General features: G+C 40.5%; 1 protein-coding gene across 3 annotated transcripts in view; it reads right to left on the bottom strand.

Moving 5' to 3' along the window:
• Rab27b (RAB27B, member RAS oncogene family) overlaps positions 1-23839 on the bottom strand; it is a 150334-nt gene that overhangs the window by 13942 nt on the left and 112553 nt on the right. For all 3 annotated transcript variants that reach the window (XM_048419694.3, XM_085676453.2, XM_048419695.3), the window contains 2 exons: positions 6621-6792; positions 5045-5130 (listed from right to left, as the gene is read on the bottom strand). In XM_048419694.3, the coding sequence (XP_048275651.1) occupies positions 5045-5130; positions 6621-6773 (239 nt within the window). In that variant the 5' untranslated portion in view covers positions 6774-6792. The remainder of the gene's footprint in view (positions 1-5044; positions 5131-6620; positions 6793-23839) is intronic.

The following is a 23839-nucleotide window of genomic DNA, read 5'->3' as shown; positions in this document are numbered from 1 at the left end:
ACTTTCATCTACAAATGGTGCCCAACGTGGGTCTTGAACCTACGACCCTGAAATTAAGAGTTTCATGTTCTACTGACTGAGTTATAAAAAATAGACTATTTTCTCCGAATTTGTCCGATGCAAATGGACTAGATATTACTGATGTATTTATTGCTTATATATTGTATATATTCATTGTACTTATTGTATGTATTTTTTTCTTATATTAGTTATAGCTTTCTTTTTTATTTTAGACAAAAAGAGGAAATGCAGTGATATTTCATTGTATTTTAATAAATAAAGCTTGCATGAAAATCAGAGAGTAAAACAGCCCCACTGGTCAGCCTTACAGACCAGGCAATGGTGACACACACCTTTAATTCCAGTAGCCACACTAGTTTGCTATAGAAACCAGGCAGTAGGGGTGTATGCCTATAATCCTAAATCTAGACAGGAATATAAGATGCAATGAGACAGCTCAGAGACACAGTCTCTTTCTGAGATTCTGGAGGCAGGACTGCCATTTCAGACTAAGGTAGAGTTAAAAGCCAGTGGCTGGCTGTTTTGTTTTTCTGACCTTTGGGTTGAACCCCAATATGTGTCTTTGGGTTTTTATGAATTGTGCTAGATTTTTCAAATTTTCTTTTCTGTGAACAAAAGAAAAGCAGGCACATAATGAGGCTGAGAATGAGAACTTCTGAGAGCAATCAAAGGAAGCCACAGCTCAGAAATAGAAGGGTTGATGTACTCTTTTTACCACACCCTTTGGGGTGAAACCCTCCCACAGGTGGGTGTGTGAATCACGAGGAAGAGGATGATTATTGGGGGACTGAAGGAAGGACAAAGGAGAAACTCAGGAAGTGGAAGAAGAAGACGAGAATATTCATTTCCAGTGGAGGTGGTAAAGCAACTCTTATACATAGGCTAAAATGCGCTCCCAATGACTCTTCCCTTGTGTCTGCCCTGACTTCTTCAGCTAAATTCAAGGCAGGTTGAGACCCACAATGACATCAGCACTGGGCAGAACTGGAGAAGGCATGCAGGGACCAGGGAAGGGTTGAAGTTAACCACAGAATTTCTGAATTACACATAGCTTTGAAAGAGAGAAGAGAGAAGTATGACATTTGCTCTCCTTGGTGGCTTCCTTTTTTTTTTTTTGGTCTCTAGTTTTAGTCTACTTCCTAAATATTTCATGTTGGTTTTCTCAGTGTTCTATTCTGAACTCTTCCCATTTTATGCACACATACTGTCATTTAGTCCCTGGGCTTAGCTGCACCCTCTATGCTGAGCAACCCAAGATATAGATAGCTTTTTGTTGTCATTTGAATTCGTGCTTTAGAGATTTGTCCACATGGACAAAACTCAGTCATTTCTCGAATCACACATCCCAAGCTCAACTGCTCTCCTTTTTGCCTTCTGTTTCTGGCAGGGCATTCTCATCCCGTTGGGGCCCAGTCCCTTCCTGCTCTCCTTTCTCACTGTCTGTGCATCACCATGAAAACCATCTTCTCCACTGACACGTCTCCTTATCCTATCTCTTACTACCCGTCATCGCTCATGCTCAATTACCATCGTAGTAAGTTTCCCATGTCCATTTTTGGGGAGCCCTCATTTCTTCCTGTTGATGTGATTCCACATTACTCATGACTCTTAGGATAACACCAGCACCTAGGAGGCTGAGGCAGGAGGATCTCAGTGAGTTCAAGGACAGCCTGGTCTACAAAGTAAGTGCCAGGACTGCCAAGACAGTTGCACAGAGAAACTGCATCTCAAAAAACTTAAAAAAAAAAAAGGATAATGCCAAAACACCCCACTAAAGCCATCAAGGCTTGGCAGAATCATCACCCATCCATCATTAGGCTTCCTCTCTTGCCTCCTAGCCTCAGGAACGCTAATCTTTTAGTTCTGAGAAAGTTCACTGTCCTTTGCTGGGCTCTTTCACAAGCTGGTTGTGTTGTGGGTTGCCACATGTTAGTCTTTCCTCTTCCTCTGCCTGTCCTTTAGCTCGGATTACCTTCCCTCATGCATTGTGTATGAGCGTAAACAAACACCAGTGGAAACCCCTGCTTCCTCCTGGAGCCTTCTGGGAACAGCCTCTTCCTGCAGGGCTCACTTACCACCTTCTGTCTTCTGACAGTTGTCCTGGGGCCATGCTGTGATTGATTGTTTGTCCAATGCCTACACTAATGTGTAAGCTCCGAGGGAAAAGGTGCTGGGTTTCCAATTCGGAATACAGTCTGTTTTCATTGCTCAGAACATGCTATTTACTTACAAAGTACATTTTGATATTTAAAAAATAAGAAAAAGAGTGCAGTAAAAGATTCACTATTCTTACAGATTCTAAATAACACCAAAAGAGAGCAATTTTTTGAAGCATAAGGAAGGAGTTGAATTAACCATTTCTTTTGCATGGCATTTCTGTAACACAATGGTGTAGATTACAAAATCAAAAGCATTACTTGTTTTTATTCATAGAGTTCTGTCTCTGCCTTTGCCTGGGAGTTCTTAGAGATCACAGACATTCTGTAGTAGTTCTCTCTGCTGAAAAGCTGTGCCCACAAAACTGTTTCTTAATCATTGTACTGATGTGGTTGAGAAAAGTGGTCATCGGTGTGTGTGAGAGTGTATCTTCTATGTGTGTACATGTGTGTCTGTGTGTCTGGTGGACAAGCCTGTGTTTTGTTTTCCTCATTGCCCACAGCAAATAATGAAGTAGTTAACAAGCATGTTTTGTGTGGTCATCCGACTGAAGCAAATTTTTCTTCCCTGAATGGCAGCACAGAAAGGACACTGTTGCTGTGGAGCAGGCGGACATCCTGGACCATTCATCCTTTGCTACCCTTCCTTCCATTACTCCCTGGAAGAAACACACCTGGCATCATTACACAGACTCCCCTCCCCTTCCCATCCTAGTCGGGCAACTCAGGTGGGAAAAGCTAAGATCATACGAAGAGCAACGGATCCCAGAATCAGACACCTTGTTGTTCTTTAGCCCTTGAGGGGGCACAAGGGTTGGACCATCTGTGTTCACAATGGGTTACGTATTTTCCTGCTTTCCCACCATTGACTTTTATCAGTTACCATTACCCTCACCTGGATTATACTGCCAGAAGCCCCAAGGCATTATCTTGTTGCTTAGCTACACCTTCTATCCACAGCATGCAAAATCCTCCAGGGATGAATAAGCCAAGAGTTACTAAGGCAGTTCATCCCATTCCTTTCCGGCACAGCTGTATTAAGGGGACAGAAGAGAGACGCCGGCCATCATGTGGGCCTGACATGTCGTGTGCAAGGACATATGGGGATCCGCATTTTTTCCCTCATATTGCTTCTTCCAAGACGAATTAAATTGCTCTATAAAACATACATCTTTGTGACAACAAAACTGACACATGAAAGGAGACTCTCACGAGGAACGACTTCAGAAGAACCAGCAGTGTTGAAGGGTGTGTGTAAATGGGATTCACAGTCAAAAAAGCTAACAGAGAGGGCCCGGCACCTCTCCTGGCGTTTACACTCACTGAAAGCGAGAACATTTTGGATGCATTTCAAAAATATGGGTGTTTACAAGCATCAGCATTCGAAGACATATGATGGAGAAGCAAGGGCAGGATGGCTTCCACATATCTCTGCTGGCACCCCCTTGCCACTTTTTTTATTCAGTCTGATAGTAGAGGATTTTTATTAGATTTGGGTCTTTCACACTTGGAAATTGGGTCCCGAAGAAACACGTTTTCATTGAAGAATGGAATACCACTGCGAGCTCCGAGCCACCAAGGCTTCTCTCTACTGTTTGATGTCATGCCTTTGACAGCGGAGTGGATGCTGCGAGACTGGGTAGCTCACAGCTTGGCTGGGAGAAGATGGCCACAAGTGATTCAATAAAGAACAGTTTAAGATTACTAGAAAATTTACTGAACGGTGGCATAGCATTTGTTTGGGAGCATTTTAGTGGCAGCGGATAGGAGCCCCTGGAGTTCAAAAGAAACCGGGGATTGGTTGGTTCCCGGGGAAGGCAGAAATGGACCAAGGCTGGTGAGAGGAGAGCGTTGGGAAGGTGAGAAAGAAGTTAAAGGTTCTAGGACTGAAGCCGTAGCTCAGTGGTTGGTGTGCTCCAAGCCCAAGCGGATCGTTTTGGATCCCCTGAGCCTTCTCAAAACCAGACACAGCAGTGTGCCTCTGTCATCTAGGTGCTCCTGCCATGAGATGGGAAGTAGGAACAGGAGGATCCCAAGAAGCTCATGGGGCTGGCTAGCCTGGCATGAGAACCGACCTCAAGCATTGTACAAGATGAAGACCTACACTCTGACACCCATGGCTGTTCTCTGACCTTCACCTGCATGCCATGGCCCATGCATGCCACTGTCGCACACATGGGCATGTATACAGATACATGCATATGCACACACTATACATACTACATCTGAAAAACACATGCACATCATACACAGCATGCAGAGAGCTCAAGTTAAAAAAATATCCTAGCTATCAGGCAATGGTGCGAGCCAACTTTGAGTGAGAAAAGGCAGTGGAACCAAGTGTGTAACAAAGAATTTGGGGGGGGGAGGGAGAACACAAAGACAGGAAGGATGAAACACCTTTTCTTCAACTCTGTGATCAACTCTTGCCGAAGTGCTAATTTCCCGTCTTTCCTGGGGTAAATCTGGAGAGATTTCTCCCCACTAGGACGTATGAAGGCAGATTTGCTCACTTCTCAGATTGTTCAGATCTGCACTTGCTATGCAGTTCTAGCACGCAGAGTGAACTAGAAATCATGGACTTTCATTTCTTCATACAAATCTCCATTAGTCGTTTTGTTTGGTTTGTTTGGGTTGGGACAAAGTTCTCATTTTGCAGCCCAGACTGGCTACAAACTTGCCACAATCCTCCTGTCTCAGACTCCTGGGTACTAGGAGGTAGGAATGAACTACACAAGAGGCATAGCTATCTGTTTTAAAATTGGTAGAAAAGCTGGATGCCATTTATTTCTGAGGTTCATATACATCATTCACTTTTCAATGCTTTCTAAGTTCTCGGGAGCTAGAAATAAAGGAATTCCCATTACCGCTCTTGGCCAGCAGTGTCCCAAAGCTGCAGGTGCACCTTAAACGCTTTGCCTGAAGATCCATCTGCTCCCTGTGTGTTGTAAACCTGAAAAACACAATCCTCCCACGTTAATATTGCTTTGGGTTTTGTCAACACTGTAGTTCTCTGGGTTTACTCAGAATGTTTTCGTTGATTACTATAATCAAAGTTCAGAGTACAGAATAAACACTTGCTTTATTTTCCCCCAAGTATCACATAGATCTCACTTCCAAATGTCAAGTGCAGTATGATTTTCAACACAGCGTAAGCATACTGCAAACTTAAATTAGGCACCTTCTGTCATTTCCTCGTGGAGGCAGCAGACATCAGATTAGGACGAAAGCCGTAGGTTCAAACAACCAACTTTTCATTTAAACTTTTGAGTCTAAATTTTTTAGATTGACAAATTGAGACCATAATCCTTTTCTATTTTATAGGTGTAATATACTATGAAATTAGTTGTAATATACAAATGAAATTACAAATGGAAAAATCGTTTTAATCAAAATTTGTTTGTCAAGTGCCTGCCTTTCTTTTAGCATGGAACTGCCTTTCAGAATGACTTAGGTAGTAAGTGTGCACAGAATTTCTCAGCGGGGTCAGTTGGGACACTTCAGCCTCTTCCTTAGAGGGCCTTTGCAGAAAATGTTCATGGCTTAGAGGGAATATTTTACAGGCACAGATTTTACAAGATTTCTACCTAGATTGGTAGGCAATGCTGAGGGAAGAAGTCAGAGGAATCCTGGAGCTGCTGGAAGCAAAGCTGGCCAGAGTCTATTGGCTCTCGGTTGAGGGAGAGGAAGCGATTCAACTTTTCAGGCAGTGGCTCTCCACCAAGCATTTCCCGTGGGAATTTGTGACATCAACTGGAAGGCACAGTGATCTTGGCAGTCAGGACTACCATGGGTGGCAGGAAATCTGGCTGAGCTTATGTGCCTATGCTGCATGCCTCCCATGTCACAATATCCTCCTTCCTGTCATTAGTGTCTAGCATAGGAGACGGAAGTGCTGTTGTGATTCTCACTTAAGCTCCCTTCTCATGGAAAATAGCATGGATGGGTCTCACATTCTGTTCCCAACAAGCCAGTGATTGATGGCTGAGGCTACACATAAATAAAAAATGCAGCAAGAACTTACAAATCTCCTGTTCCAGCTATTTGCCAATCATACTTTTAACCTCTTTGTTAGGAGTAAGGAAATGAATCCTTCAACTTTCTAAGAAATTTACTTCAGACCAACAAGTTAATACTTCTGGTACTTTAATAAATCAAAATTTGAAAGACTCCTTAGGAACTCATAGAAAACACATTATCCACAAATTCAACAACACATTTATTTTAGTTGCCTTGTGTGCTTTTGAAGACAGATAGTGTCACTCAATATTTTCCTATCAAAATGTTACTGGTAGTTGGAAATGTAATAAATAATATTCTGCAGTTATGAGTTTAGTGTGATTAAAAAAACAAACACTTTGAAGTGCAATGAATACAATTTCATCAATTCTTATTTGACACAAGAGAATAGGTACTAAGGTTAAAAGTATGGTTGAAACTTACCACACGTTTTTCCCGAAAATCTATTCCCACCGTAGTGATGAATTTGGGATTGAATTTATTGTCTGTGTATCTGTAAAGAAACGTGGTCTTCCCTACTCCTGAGTCTCCAAGGGCCAGGAGTTTAATCAGATAATCATAATCTCCATCAGTCATAGTGATGGTCTTGGCAGGCCTGCACAGGAGAAGAGCAAATACAATACAGCAAAAGTTGATTTCCTCGTCGGCTATCAGAATACAACGTTCATTTAATTAATGACATCAACACCAAATGCCTCTATTGTGCCCAAACCCTGAAACAACTTGGTCAAAGCAGCTTCAAGTGTGAGGGTACCGCCTCCCATTTGTCACTTCGCATCACGACACATAATATCAAGCAGTTGCAAAATAGAGACTGGCACCACAGTACTAGAAGTTTAAAAGTCAAGGGCATTTGTTTCCAAAACCAAGACTCCGGAGGATTAGAGGTGGGGCGCTACGGAGAAGAGGGAGACGCAAGAACAGAAACTCCACTGGGAAATGAAGCAGCGCAGGGAGAAAGCGGTTGCCACTGTACATAGAATGAAGAAGTTGGAATGGTTCACATCTAATGATAAAGGAGACGCTGTCTATTATATTCATACCCAATACTCCTTTTTGATCTTAAGAATTTAACAACTACCATGATGCCCCTGAAGACACTGCAACAGTAACTGTGAGACATCTTCCCTCCCCAAACAAGGAAGCCTCGGTTCTCCGTGAGTCTGTGTAGAGTTGTACAGCGCCAGTCTCCAGACCCCGAGAAGGAGGCGGAGTTTCGGCGATTCCCATAATATGCCTCCTGCCTGGGTGAGTGATATCACCCATCCTTTCTTCCAGGGCACAGACCCCTCCACCCCTGAAGTTGTGACGACTGTGGCTTGAACCAGCCCTAAGCTAAATGCAAATGCACCTGCAGGGTTTATTCCAAGGTGAGAGCACGTTCATCTGAACGACACTATACTCTGTTGTTCTGAAGTTCCCACAATGATTTGAGATTTGCTACAAACTTCTGACTCATAGGCCGCAGGAATGTGTTTCTTCTATCCTACAACCAAGAGGGAGGCCTAAGAAGACGTTGCTAACATGGAAAATGTTGTTCTATTATGTGAAAAGAAGATTTTCCTATTTATGAAGACCCAGGAGCCATTGCCGTCTTTAAGACGGTCTGTTCTGCAATGACTAAAATTACATTTCAAAAACAGCCTCTTAGATGAGCTAAAACATTCTCATAATTTTCCGAAAATATAAAAATGGCCTGGTGGTATAGGCCTGTAATTTCAGTTGTTTGGGAGGCTTGAGGCAGGAGGATCACAACTTTAGTTCCTGGTCATGTTACAAAATAAGGAAGGGGACAGGAACATAGCTCTGTGCATGTCACACACATGCATGTATGTGTGAGAACTGGGTTCCATCCACACCACCACTAAGCAACTGAATAGAAGAGGATACATATGATTTATGTGTTCATAAACATAAACTTTTTTAAATAATCATTCAAAATGCTTTTATTTTGTCACTTTAAGTAGTAATGCAAGATAAAGGACTTTATGTCCTTGGGTAAAACAACTGATGAAGATAATGAGCTACTTATCAAATAATTAACAATTATTAAATTGCTTTGGAAAGTTGCATCTTTTTAAATATAACTGATCTCTTAAATTTGAACTATATTGTTTTTGCTAAATAGGGCTAAATTGATTGTGGATGTGTGTTTCTTTCATTAAAGAATCCCTTTTGAGACAGGATAATTCGTATTGTTGTCCTCAAACAAACCTCCCTAGTAATTTGCCTTCATCCCTGAGTAGAAATTGCCAAGTCTTCTGACTGTAAAGGCTTCGCTTTCTTTTTAAATTATCTAGACAGTATCTGGTCATGACTTAGGAAGCAAGTGCACCCATCAGCAGTTCGCCATCCTCAACGAAAGGGCACAGATAACCACAGACATCGGGCTTCCCTTGGAGATGCCTTCTGTAAGTGACTGCCTATGCCTATCAACGCATCAACTTGATGGCTCTAAGTCAGAGCTTTATGGTTGAACCTGCTGCTCGTCTTAGTCTTTGGGTCACACTGGTGCCGAGGCAGAATGATGCTCTCTACTGGAGGCCCCCATTACCATCTCTCCATCTTCTCTGTAAGTATCATTTCATTGCTAGCCTCTTCATTTTTTTTTCTGGAAAAAGGAGGACTTAAACTTATTCTAAGATAACGTTGAGGACTGCCACAATCTTTCCTAGGTCTAAGCCATAGAGGGACAAAACTAGAGCTACCGACTGCCTATAGAGAAAGTAAAGTTGGAAGGTACCTTGGCTCCCTGAAAGAAATGAAAAGGGTGGAGTTAAAAGGGTGTATCAGCATGATCTAAATTTTTATTCGTTTCCTACATTATTTCCCCTTATTGTTGATAGTCACAAGTGAGATTAAATCTCAAACAAATCCTGTGAAATCTATCAGCATATGAATGTTGAGCGCAAAAATGAAGCTCAAAAAAACCTTCACAATCTAACATCTGACAAAGCTTAAAAGGCGAGAATGAATGCAAAGGGAACTGGGGATGTAGCTCAATTGGTCAAAGGCTTGTGTGATATGAATGGGTTCATTCTCAAGCCCTGCATAACATTGGCTGCAATTGTATATGCTTGTAATACCAGCGCTGGAAAGGTAGGGTCGGAAAGATCAGAAGTTCAAGACCATTTTGGGCAGTGTAGTTAAGTTTGAGCCTGGCCTGGGATATAAAGGACCCTGTCTCTAAAAAAATAAAATTAATTTATTACAAGGAAATTACAACATAGAGTTCCAGACTAAAACACAATTTCTAAATGAGCGGAGTCATCATTGTGCTTGTAATTCAAACCAGTAGCCTTTATGAGCTATAGCATTCAGCGGGTCTTAGAGAAAGACTAACTACCAAGCAGTCTTACAAGAACCCAGACTAGGTGAGAACCAGGGAACCCCTGCATGGGAACTGACTTCCCATTTATACTACGAAGCTCTTAACCACTTGCCAACTACATGACGCAGCATGTGTTCCTGACTAGTAGCCAGGGTATCTTCTGTTCATTGTATACATCCAGCCTGGGGCAATACCAAGGCTGCCTCCAATCAAGATCTAATCTAGACTGTGCAGTACGGGCTACCAGGGAATAGTTTCACTTTGGACCCCATCGCCTCTGCTCTCTATAAATGGAGAGTGCTGGACATACCGTGGCATTTGACAGGAGCACCACATAACAAGACTAAAAGCCCGGCACTGCGAAAGCATTCACTTAGTGCTCCGGATGTGCTCTTTGATCTATTAAATTAAGGATCAGAAGGCTTACTTTAAAGTTTCTCTTAAAAATATTAATATTCTGTTTCCTCTCATTTAAATTTATTTGTACATTTTTATCTGTACCTCGAAGATGCGTTTGATTCACTTCTCTTTTTATTGCCACATTATTTTCTGAGTCCTAAAATGATTGATGTAGATGTTCTTTCCCTGTCAGCTAAACACAGCAGCACAAAGAAAAGTAAAGCCTTGGTAAGATCGCCTTTTCCAAGAAATGGGATAGAAATTTATCTGGAAAGGATCAAAAAGCTGACATGTTTTAACAACATTGTTTATTTTCCTGTACTAAGATTGGTAATCTTGTCATTTCTTGGTTGTACTGGTCTGAAAAGGACAAAAAGCCAGAAGACTGTAACGTTTTCCAGATCATGTCTGCTTCTTGGGATTTATCACAGCTATGCCACAGAGCCAGGAGATAGAGATACAGAGAGATACAGAAGATGGGGTGCTGTGCTCGGAGCCCTTCACGGGACAGCAAGGGGAAGGAAGCAGAGGCAAAGATCTAAATACATAACTGTTAGAGCTTCTGCAGAGTCTGAAAGTCAGCTATAAATGCAATAAATGCAAATAATCGCCTGGACCTCAGTGTTCAGATGAGAAGTCACACCAGAGAGCACTCTGGACTTGCAGGACAGACCACTGATCACCAACTGAGCCAAACGCCCCCATTTTCTACAATTAGAAACAGATAAGGTAGTCTCCACCCCTAGTCAAGAAAACATCTTTCCAACAGACAGATCAATATATATATATATATATATATATATATATATATATACACACACACACACCAAAGCAATAGAAATGCAGAGTTATGAAGCCCAACCCCATTGGATACATCTTCAAAACACTCCTGTACCCAAGGTTCAGGGAACATTGTGTTGGGGGCGGGGGGAATCAGGGAATTTGATATGAGATTGTGTCTTGTGTTAACATCAGAAGTCACACCCACAAAGTCTCACCAATATGGCAACCCAAATGTGAGCTGAGCAAGGATGATACCAATCAACGTGCCTAATTAGACTAGGATAGCCCACGAGGCTTCAACCTTACACAAAGAACCATAGGCCACTGAGGAAAGTTGGGAGCAAGAGAGGTGGTCCCCTTTAGATAGGGAAGAGTATACCAATTGCCAGTCCAAACAACCTTGAAGACATACATTCAAGTAATATCATACGGACTCGGCAAGCTATAGTTAGGGAAATATATATATATATATATATATATATCCCAATATATGTATATATGAATATACAAATGCATATATGAATTCGATAAAAAATTTATGAAAAAGAGACCATGAATTTGTTTGTTTGTTTTTGTTTTCAAGACAGTGTTTCTCTATAGCTTGGAACCTGTCCTGGAACTCACTCTGTAGATCAGGCTGGCCTCGAATTCACAGGAATCTGCCTGCCTCTGCATCCCAAGAGCTGGGATGAAAGATGTGCACCACCATACCCAGTGAGGCCATGAATTTTAAGGAAAGCAGAGAAATTAAATTACAATCTCAAAACAAAGTAAAAGATGGGGAAACATTTTATCTCTAAAGAAAAAAAAACCTCTTGCATTTAATTGACGAAAAAAATAAACATTGATTTTGAGTTTTAAGAGAAAGAGATGAAAGGAATGGAAACTGTTGGGCAGAGAGAGGGTAGAGATGCTGTGCTTGTGTAGGGGAGGCTATTCCTCCTCGGAGGGGTCAGGGCTTTGATTTTTACTCCTGGAACATCCTGTCTGATTCTGCCCCCAATCTCTTGTCTCTACCTCTAGTGTCCACTGCTCTTGTTCACCCTAATTTCATTCATCCTTTCCTTCCTTTTTTTTTTGAGAATTTCACATATGAATACTATATTTATACCATTTCTCTCCCCTCTACTTTATCTAACTCCTTGCATGTCCCAAACTGTCTCTGAAATTGATAAGATCTTATTTTATTACTATTATATGTAAATATATACATACATATAATAAAACTATTACATATAAATTATTTATTTATGCACACATATTTATACACACACATATAATACAGCCTACTGAGTTCATTTTGTGTTGCTTACACACACATACACACACACACACACACAGAGTCTTCACTTATCAATAAAAAACAATCTAAAATTCCCTTTATCTCTTAAAATCTTCTTGTTTCCTTTTCTGTAGGGTTTCCTGAGACCTTAGGGGAGGGGTTTGATGGAGACACCCATTCAGGACTGAGTGTCCTAAGGTCTCTCACCCTTTGTACATTATCCAGCTGTGCCTCCCTGTATTTGTTCCCACCCACTCTAGAGGAAGCGTCCCTGATGATAATTCTTCCCCAGATTGAATATTTAATCTTAAGAGAACTATTTTGAGATCCCTGGAAGACAAAGCTCCAAAGTCCTGAATGTTTTTAGAGATATGATTTGTGTTCGCACAGAGCCTACCAAGTAGACCTAAAATAAGGTGGGGCTCGGTGAAAAAGTCTCCTTTGGGGGAGCATTTATTTATTCATCTAAAACACATTTCTTGTACCTCTTGTTTGCATAGTTCCAAGGAAACGTCTAACACATGCTTGCTGGTACCTCTTGTTTGCACAGTGCTGAGAAAGTACTCCCTGCATTTCTACTGGGAACTTACAGTGACTAGAATCAGGAGGTTTACCTGTATACTTATGGGTAAAATTTCTGGCCAGTCTACCAAATAACAATCTCAAGAAGGCTCTAACAAGTTGTGACCTTGTGACTTGAACTTATTCAATTCATAAAGAACACTCTATTCTTCAGAGTATATTGAATATTTTCTAGGTGCTTTGGGAATTTTAAAACAGGAAGCAAATAAAGCAAGCATAAAACCATTTACACTCAGTGTAGACCATTTCAAAATAAGACTGTCAAGGATTGACAGTCATTTAACCTTTCTTCCCTACCCTGTATTTGATTGGCTGTGTGGGGCTCCAGCCGATCTATGTTGACTTGTGAAACTCTCACAGACTGTGCTTTGCTTCCCGAATGACAGCCCAGAAGGGGTTCTAACCAATTGATCTTGAAGAATTAATTTCCAGAATGACAAATTATGGATGGTCGGAACAACTGGTATCGAGCCTATGAACTAATGGAACAGAAATATGTTTGGAGGGAGAAGTCCCTTGTAAAAGATACCTTTTATTTAGTGGATTCTACGGCATTATTTTAATGCTAGAAAGGTTTACCACAATTCATTTTCATTTCAGCTTAAAAACCACTTAGGATTAATGAACATGAGCCTTTACCAAAGGTTCAACCTTAAAAATAGATCTCTGTCAACTTAAGTGACATTGACTTACTCTAAACAGGAGTGAATTTGTCTATTTGAAAAGAAAGTAAACAGATGTATTTTATTTTATCTGAGATCAAGGGCTATAATATAATAAACTAACAATTCATTGAGATCTGCAACTTGGTTTACACTTGCAGTAAAGGCTAGAAATTCCAACAGAGAACTTAACAAGCATATATACTTATATTAACGTGTCATGCTTATTTGTAGATACTAAACTCATTTGCAAGTCATTGTTTTTCACCCTATCAATTACTTTTTCTGCATAATTTCTCATTTTGGTTGAGTTTTATAGCATTGTATTGGTGAGATGTAATTTAAAACAAACCAGACTACAATTATTCAAGAAGAGAAAACTTTAATGAAGTTTTCTCTCTCTCTCTCTCTCTCTCTCTCTCTCTCTCTCTCTCTCTCTCTCTCTCTCTCTCTCTCTCTCAGACTGCGGGCACATCTGTGGAGAACTTTCTTGGCTAGTGATTAATATTGGATGGCCCAACCCACTATGGAAGATATTACCCCTGGTCAGATGGTTCTAGATAGTATGAGAATGCAAGGTGAGCAAGCCATGGAGAACAAGCCAGCAAGCAGTGTTCCTCCACAGTCTCTGTGTACGTTCCTGCCTCCGGGTTCCAGCCTCCATCTCCCGCCCTGACTTCCCTTCATGATGGACTGTTACTTGAAAGTGTAAGATAAAATTACCCTTTCCTTCCCAAGCTGCTTTTATATATGGTGTTCATTACAGCAATAGAAAGGACATATTTTGAAATTATATACTCTTACTGTCTTAGCTAGGCTTCTATGGCTGTGAAGTGACAGGGTGATCATGACAACTCTGATTAAGGAAAGCATTTTATTGGGACTGGCTTACAGCTCAGAGGTTTAGTCCATTACCATCATGGTGGAAAGCATGGCAATGTGCAGGCAGACATGGTGCAGGAGAGGCATCTGAGAGTCTACATCAGTTGAGACACTTGGCCTGGCTTGAGGATCTGAAAACTCAAAGCCCACTCTTAGGGACACACTTTCTCCAACAAGGCCACACCTCCTAATAGTGCCTCTCCTCATGAACCTCTGGGGTCAATTTTTCTCCAAACCACCATACTTACCAATTCAAAAAATAAATAAATAAATAAATAAATAAATAAATAAATACATATATATTGAATTTTATTATTTAAGTTTAAGAGATTGTAAAGATACTGAAATCATCAGGGTAGAGGTGAAGACAAAGATTTTTCAGTGTTTCATTTTAATCACACTTGGATCATTTCTTAGAAGAATATTTATTATTGCAATTTTCAGGCATTTTAACTTGTAAATAAAAGAAAATTGCCAGTAGTAGGTAGTTTTTAGCTGATATAATTTCTTATTTTGTACTATCAACAGATTTACCATAAAACAAAAACGTTGTAGGGGAACATACAAAGTCATACACAAATGCTCATGCCATAATTATTATTGATAATTCCAAACTGAAAGCAAACCAAATGATCACCTATTGAGTGTGTACATAAAATGTAGTGTGTCCATGATGGAAGATAATTTGGTCAGAAAAAGGAATGAGGTGTGTATACATGCCATTATCACACAGAAAACTTGAAAGTATTTGTTGAAAGAAGCAAGAAGCAAAAGGCCATGTAGCTTACAATTCTGTTTATATAAAAGACTCTGAAAAGATAACGTCATAGAGACAGTTTAACAGGACCTAGGGAAAGGAAAAACTGCGAGTTATGGCTATCGAGTATGGACTCCAAAGACAATTCCCTGTATTTAGAAAGTGACATCGGAATAACTTTATGAATATACTAAAGCCATTTAAATAAATGCTTCCAAAGATTTATTCTGTTGCTATATCTCAACAATGCCACTTATTAGAAGCCCAATAGGGTAAATATTATTTTATTGTTCGAGTAATTTTTGACCTAGCTAAATTTATGGATTTTTGCTTAATGCAATAACTTGCTAATAATTTTCATGCATATTCAAAGAAAAATTCACACCCAAAAACCAAGGCAAATGGCCTGCATAATGTACACTCTTTATATGATTATCACAAACAAATGGTTTTTTATTTATAAAATAGTTTTTTACTTAGCAGGAACTTCATGAGCAATCCTGTGTGCAAATACATGCAGGAATCAGGACACTGAGAGTCTGAGACGATGGGTTCGTATCGCACTGTGATCGAGTAACACTGGAAAGCAACCTGAGCATAGGCATAATTCAGTGTGTGTCTGTCCACGTGAGTCTGTTTGTCAGTATCCTCTGGGGAGTTCAGATTCAAACATCCAAACCTCTCTGGGTTGAAACAAACCTCTGTAAGCTGACTCTGGAACTTAGAGGCAGGACAGGGCAGCAGCTAAGATCGAACCATCTTTCCTCACCAGGGTGGTTCACCTTGAGCCATGTGAAGAAATGAAAGAAAAAGTCAAAGCCCTATGATTCCTTCGAGCAGTTGAAAACCCATGACTTCTTAATGCGACCCAGTCAGTGTAGAAAACCCACAACCATGGGGGAACAAAAGGAGTCTGTTTATCCAACTTGATCCTGTTATGGTTTAAAGCAGTCTCCTCTGCCTGACTGTAACCCTCGAATCCTGGCACACAAGCAATGACTGATGACTTCTGAGGCAAACCATTGCTGCCATTCCCTGGACATGATGCCCTGCGACCCAGAGGTACTCTCAGATAGCATTTGTTTCCATGGAAAATGGGAGCCAGCTTCTGGAACATTATAATCACTTATTCAAAAATATGTACAGAGGATATCACATAAACTCAATTTAACAAACTAGGCTTCTAGGACTTTTGACACATTTAAAATATTGGACCTGGAAATGTTTTCTGCTTGCCTGGTGAGTGGGCTGCATGACTCATTTATTCTAAAGAAGACATCTTTTTTTTTTTTTATTAAAAATTTCCACCTTTTCCCATTTCCTTCCTCCTCCCACACTCCCCCTCCCTCTCCAGTCCAAAAAGCAGTCAGGGTTCCCTGCCCTGTGGAATATTATTCTAAGGTGTGTTATATTTGTTTATGTTGTGAAACATTTATTTAATGATGCAAGGATGCGTTACATTCTTTTATGTTACATTTGTTTAACTCTATGAAACTGTGTTACTGTGCCTGTCTAAAATATCCTATTGGTCAAATAAAGAGCTGACCAGCCAGTAGCTAAGCAGGAGAAAGGATAGGTGGAGCTGGATGGCAGAGAAAATAAATAGGAGGGAAAATATGTAGAGCAAATATCTAGGAGTAAGAGAAAGACCAGAAGAGGAAAACAGGTACCAGCCACCCAGCTACACAGCAAAGTCACGGAGTAAGAAATAAAAGATACGCAGAAATACAGAAAGCTAAAAGCCAAAAACAGAAGGTAGACGGGATAATTTAAGAAAAGTTAGCAAGAAACAAGCCAAGCTAAGACTAGGCATTTATAAGCAACAACAAGACTCTATGTGATTAATTTGGGAACTAGGTCACTGACCCCCAAAGAGTTAAGAGTTAAAAAAACAAACAATACTTTACTTGATTCCGTAAGCTCAGAATTTTGGTACAGACAAGAAAAAGAGAAAAAAAAAATTATGAAAGAGTAAATTCCTTAGGAATCTACAACGGATCCATCCTATATATTTCCTTTAAGACTGAAAATTTGCTAGTGTACTGTGAGAGGATTAATCACTGTAGAAGCAGTAGGTTGTACTACAGAGCCAGTGCCTCCCGTCAGTCACAGATCAGAAAATGGGCTTCTAAATTTAGTGGCTCACAGATCTGCCTGCTTTGAGAAATCCCTCCTGCCTAAGGCGTAACGGCCCTACCCTGTAAGTAGATCTGAATTCTGGTAAAGAAATACCACCCACTATGAACGAAATGATCCATCTTTCTTTGCTGCTGATTCATATCATAAGTGAAAAGATATTAAATTTATATTGTAAAATGAAGCTTCTCCTCTTAGAATAATAATTGGAAAAAGATACAGCTTCAAATTAAAGTTATCTTTTTGTTTTGAAATATTATTTGGTGCTGAGGATTGAACTCGGGCTTCGTGAATCCTAAGCAAGTGTTCCACCAGGGTGTCCTAAGCATGTAGGTCAGTCCTACATGCTTTACTTTTAAATTGACAAATAAAAATTGCATGAAATTATTATGCAGGGCATATTTTGAAATATGTGCATATTGTAAAATGGCTAAATGGAGCTAATTAACATGGATTGACTCATGTAATTATCTCTATGTGTCTAATGTGAATATTCTAAATTCACTTTTAGCAACAATTAAAGATATAATCCATTGTGGGGCTGGAGAGAGGGATCAGTGGTTAAGTACACTGGCTTTTTACCAACAAACCCAGTTTTAGTTCCTAGCACCTGCATGGAGCTCAAAACTGTATGTAATTCCAATTCAAGGAATCTGATGCCCTTTTCTGGCCTTCTTGTACACCAGGCAAGCACATAGCACACAGACGTGCATGCAGACAAAACACCCATATGCACAAAATGAAAATTTAAAACAACCCATAAAATTATTATGTAAATAAGAACCATAGAGGTCATGCTAAACAATAGTTTTCTTAAACATCTCTCTTAAAATGTTATATTCTGTGACCAAAATCTTCTCAGTCCCCTCCCTCCACATGCTTGACTATGAAGGTCCTTTACTAACTTTTCAAATATTAATGTAACATTGTTGAAAATTATGCTCATTTGCTTGCAGACTGCTGCACTGAGGAAGACACGTAGACTTCTGTTTTGCTTAATTATCTACAAAAAGGCAACATAATCAAAATATCTACCACAAACATGGCCTCTGCGATATGACGGAGCCTAACTGAATAGCGTCTATGGGTTCATGGGCAGAGAGTGATGAAAAATAAGATGAAGGTGATAATTATTAATCAATTCTCATTCAAAAATAATTTTAGATAGCTCATGTAACTATGACATTCCAAGAATAATAAAGATAAAGTTCTCAGAATTATTCAGGAAGATAACATTTGCTGGTTATTGCTTTAGTTTTATGATATTTCATAAGGATTTTTTGAGTAATGAGTGCTAGGGTTGAGAGAGAGTCCATCCACAGGGAATGGGGTTACAGCAAAGAAAATGCTTATCTCACAGTGGCTCTTTCTACCCCATTCTGTAGAACTTAGGTCAAAGGAAGTTTCTTGGTCTGAATTTTATTTTCACAATATGTGTGATCTAACGGTGACGGGAGAGTGACGAAGATTATTGCACACACCTCTTAATCCTACCTTGGGTGGGGAGAATCCTCAGGTCCGCTATTTTGTTTGGAATGCATCCTGCTTCAGAAAATTTAGAGCCCTGAGAGGGATCAGAAACCAAAGGTGGAGGGGGTGGGGGCAGAACAAATACTTTTTCAAGTCGGTGAGATGAGAGCTGGTGTTTGAGGAGAGAAAGGGGGAAAAGCAAGTTGGAATGGGGACACTGGTCTTGGGCCGGATGTGGCCCCAGTGTGGGAGATTTGGTTTCTATGTACTGGGCCAATGAAGTTGGGTATCCAGAATTACATGTTGACTGGATTGCTTTAGTATGAGGCAGACATTAGAGTGTATTGTTGGAGAAGGAGGCTGCTTGTTCGTCCCAGCCACCCAGCACCAAAATAACCACACAGAAACTGTATTAATTAAAATTCTGCTTGGCCCACTAGCTCTAGCTTCTTATTGGCTAACTCTTATATTAATTATATTAATTTAACCCATTTCTATTTATCTGTATAGCGCCACATGGCAGTGGCTTACCGGCAAAGATTCGGCATGTCTGACTCTAGCAGTGGCTCCATAGTGTCTCTCTGACTCTGTCTTCGTCCTCCCAGCATTCAGTCCAATTTTCCCCACCTACCTAAGTTCTGCCCTAATAACAGGCAAAGGCAGTTTCTTTATTCATTAATGGTAATCACAGCACACAGAGGGGACTCCCACATCAGTGTATATCTCTGCATTTAGAAGTATGGTCGTAGACATTTTCTACCCGCATGGTGAATTACTTAGCCCTTTGTTCTAAAGCTTTTTATCTGCAGCTGTGAGTATATAAAATACCTGCCTGAGTATTCAGGTGTCATTCTGTCTTCCCAAGAAATTGGAAGCCCTTAGAATTTTGGAGTATGAGCCTCATATAATGAAGATAATAAATCCACAGAATCCTTATTCAGACCAGATTTGACAGAATTTTTAGCCTATAATAAAGCCAGCCTATTTCTCAGAACAAAGGTGATATGGAAATCCCCAAGAAAAGACACAAGCTGTATTTTAAACGGACACTTTGCCTTCTACTCAAGAAAGCACAAGATCATTTCAGCCACTCAGGGCCCTAATAGAGCTCTGGCTGGAAGCAATTGTTTACTGATTACTAATGACAGTTTTACTGAGACCATTGTTTACTTCTTAGCAGTAACCCAGTCAACTAAACTCGCCTAACACTTTCCTACATACAATATTCATAATATGGTCTTTGTCCCCTATCAGCCCCAGCTGCTCCTGGTGGGGTAAACAGTCATTAGTGCACGGAAACAAAGCTCGGATGGCCTGTTGGGCTGCTTGGTGCAGTTGAAAGTTCAATAGGAACAGAGCATAAAGTGGAATCTTGGTTTCTCAGTCAGAGCCTGCCAGAGTGTTAGCTTTCAAATGGTGACTAGCTGGGTGTGGGTCTGGTAAGCACAGCGAGCTGAAGCTACACCTAGGAAAAGATTTCTAGTAAAATCTTGAGTTGTAGTTTTGCTTAATTCTTCCTGAAACTGAAAAAGTGTGCTTCCGTTGGAAAGAAATTCTCTTCACTGCTCACATATGTCACTGGTCTTTTTAAGGAAGAATCCAAAATCAGAAAGAACAAAACCAGGAGCTAAAGTTTAGTTAAATAATAAAAAAAAGTTATATAACAGTTCTTAAGGAAACCAGGGCTGGAGAGGTTATTCAGTAGTTAAGAGCATTTGATGCTCTCCCAGGTTTGGTTCAGTTCCCAGCACCACATGGATGCTCAAAACTGAAATTCCAGGAGATGAGAACCCTTTCCTGACCTCTGAAGGCATCAGTCAGGCACATAGTACACTTCCATACATCCAGGCAAAGCACTCATGAATATAAAATGAAAACAATTAAATCTTTAATTTAAAATAGAAAATCAAATAGGCTCTCATGGGCCTGCAATGAGCAAAGAGATTAAAAGTGCTTGTTGCCAGATCACCTGACGACCTGATTTCAATCCCTAGGACCTACAGAGGGTAAACTGAGAACAGATTCCCGCAGAACTGTCATCTGACTGTTGGAGGAAGCCACTTGTTCTATCCCGCTGCCCGGCTAGCTTAGACCCGAAATAATCACACAGAAACTGTATTAAATAAATCACTGCTTGGCCCGTTAGCTCTAGCTTCTTACTGACCAACGCTGACATATTAATTTAACCCATCTCCATTAATCTGTGCATCACCATGAGGTCGTGGGCTACCAGCAAAGTTCCGACATGTCTGTCTTTGGCAGCTCCATGGCTTTTCTCTGACTCCACCCTTCTTTCTCCCAGCATTCAGCCTAGCTTTCCCTGCCTACCTAAGTTCTGCCTTGCTATAGGTCCAAAGCAGTTTCTTTATTCATTAATGGTAATCACAGCACACAGAGGAGACCCCCACATCATCTGATCCACCCCCACATAGCCCGCAAATCAATAAATTATTGCAATTAAAGTGGGCTTTTTGTTTGTCTGTTTTAATAAACTTGGTCTGTGTTCTGGAATTGATACTTCCCATTTTCATAAAAGACTGCTGTGTTAATTTTTGAGACCTTTAAGGGAAACAATAAGTAAACTTAGCACTTTAAGTTAAATCCTGAAAGTTTAATGTGTATGATTGGGGAACAATTGCCATAGGCTGTCACCAAGAGCAGACATATGGCAGTCCATTTGACTGAGAGTCTGCAGCTCAGAGAAGTTTTTGGCTCCCAGCGGGAATGTTCTTCCCATGCGTTTTCAATTTTCATGAAGCAAAATAGACCTCTTCCTTTCCCCACCCTACATCCCCAGTTTCTAGCAGCCTCGACTGTACATGGGAAGTTCCGTCCAGACAAAAGCGTGGTCTTGCTGCCAGAAGTTGTTCCAGTGGATGATATTGTCCCAAAGGAGACACTGTTGGTTATGAAACCTGAGCATGCATATTAAATTTCAGAAGTATAAATTTCACGTGCATAGAATAGGAGACCAGAAACATTACACACTTCTCTCTGTATTTCTGTGGATACAATGAAGTGAACATAGCATTGTGTGTGACTAATGGAGATTTTTATATTTTAAAACAAGTTTGCCAATGCCCTTCTCAGACAATGCCACTCAGCAGTTAGCTATCTAGTTTATATTAAGAACAAAATATTAATATTAATAAATATAATAAATTATAAATAAGTATATTAAGAATAAGTAAAACTGGGGCGTGATAGTGCACACCTTAAAATCTTCAAACACGATCTCAAAGAGATGATTTTCTCTAGTGTCTAAAACAGAAACTAGTTTTATAAGATGAATTGATAAAGTGTTTTAGGAAAAGAATCACAAATGTCAGCCAATAGTATCCCTTATGTCACAGTAGATAGGAGATTTTCATGAACAGCACAAATCAATAAACTACAAGGACTGATGATGAAGAAGCACATAAAATACTGTTTTCAAGCAAACAGCAAAGACTGGGATGAGCAGGCATTGACTTAAAAGACGAACGTGGCCCTTTGGCATGCAGATGCAAGCTTGCTTACACATGCACATGATTGTACACATGTTAATGCATGCAAATGCATGAACACCGGAATGTACACACTAGTGCGCACAGTACAAGAAACAATGAAAGAATACCGGGCAATTTCTAAAACCCACTTCGCTATTTTTCTGATCTTTACTATTTGGAAAGTTTGTGGAATGATTCATAAATACACTTAACAGCAACACAAATTTTGTAAAATGTAAACTGGAAATCGTTTTTCCTATCTCTGATTCCAACCAGACAGAGTGAGATCTATTATTTCTGTTTTCTTGAAACATGGTCCACCTATGCAGCACAGACTGGACTTAGTTTTATCACCGTCCTGCCAGCATCTTGGGTGCCGGTATTACCTGTTACAGGCATTCGCCACCATGCTCAACTGAGAGTTGCTGGGTTTTATTTGATAGGGCACTATGCAGGCCGTTCCTAGATCTCCCTATCTGGAGCTAAAGCGGAGTCATAAATACACAGACGAGTACAAATCTGACAGTTGTTCCTCTTAGGCACAGTGACAAGTTGGACAAACACCCCACTATCCTGGTGAAATGAACCCTGCCCGGTAGTCCACTTTGAGGTTCCAGGGTTCAGTATCAGCTGTGATAGTGGAGGCTTCAAAAGAAAATTTTTTAAAAACCTGCCTGATGACACTTCCTTAAGGTTTTCCTTATCCCTGCCTTTAATAAAAACTAGCAGAGTTAACAGTCATAGAACTTCTCTGTGTTGAACACCAAGGTCAGAAGAGAAGAAATAAAGGAAAAAATAGAAAGGGGAGGTAGTTTTAAAATATTTTTACAAATTATTATGAGGTATTAATTCACAAAGCAGGCGTGGTAGCTTTGATCTGTACACTCAGCAATCAGGAAGCTGAGGCAGGAGGATTGCTATCAGTTCAGAGTCAGCCTGAGCTAAATAGCAAGACCCATGTCATTCTGGGCTGCCTTGTGAGATATTGTCTCAAAAAGCCAAAAAGAAAATAAAATAAAAGAATATGAATTAACAGTGTGTATGTGTGTGTGTGTGTGTGTGTGTGTGTGTGTGTAGGTGGCTGTGATCAGAACCAGATTCCACAATCTATTTTAGCACAGCTCCATTAAGGCAAGGGCCTGGGGTCTTTGGAAGGCTCTGCTGTTAAACATGCTTGCTGCTCTTGCAAATGAGTTCTGCGGACTCACGGTATAAAACTCATAACCACCTGTAACTCCAGCTCCAGGGAATCTAATGCTCTCCTCTGGCCTCCTTGGTACCAGCACAAATGCAGAACACACACACACACACACACACGCGCGCGCACATTAGACAGGACACCACTGACACACAATAAGTAAAATACATCTTTAAGCATACGTACAAAAGCAAGAATCATATGCTCCTCCTAGATTTACTTCCCTAAGAAGCATACACTGAGCACCTGCTGTGTGGGGAAGATGCTATTTTTCTGGGGCTCAAATGATGGGACCTGAAAGTCCCCATCCACCACTCTCTGCCCTCACCCCACCTCAACAAAAAGCTGCTAGACCACACAAGCCTTGGGTCACTTGCACAGACCCCATGTCCTGATTTTCTGTTAACGGTATCCACTTTCATTCTCAGAAGGGTCCGTGTGACTAAGCCATAGGGTCCTTGCCACCAACAAAAACCTCCAATTTGTCCTCTTCCCATTACACTGAAAACAGAACAGAACCAAAATACCTGTCTGGCCTGAAAAGCGGCCTGTGATCTGGCTCTGACAAGTTCCCTGCTAATTTTCTACACTAACTTTCCTGGGTTCCTTGAAGGAGTCAAGTCCTAGCCTGTCTTGTGGCCTTAATGCTTGTTGCTCCCCTGTATTATACCC

The sequence above is a fragment of the Myodes glareolus genome, chromosome 13 (assembly GCF_982192425.1).
Source record: "Myodes glareolus chromosome 13, mMyoGla1.1, whole genome shotgun sequence".
Lineage (NCBI taxonomy): Eukaryota > Metazoa > Chordata > Mammalia > Rodentia > Cricetidae > Myodes > Myodes glareolus.
This window is presented reverse-complemented; position numbering and strand designations above follow the sequence as displayed.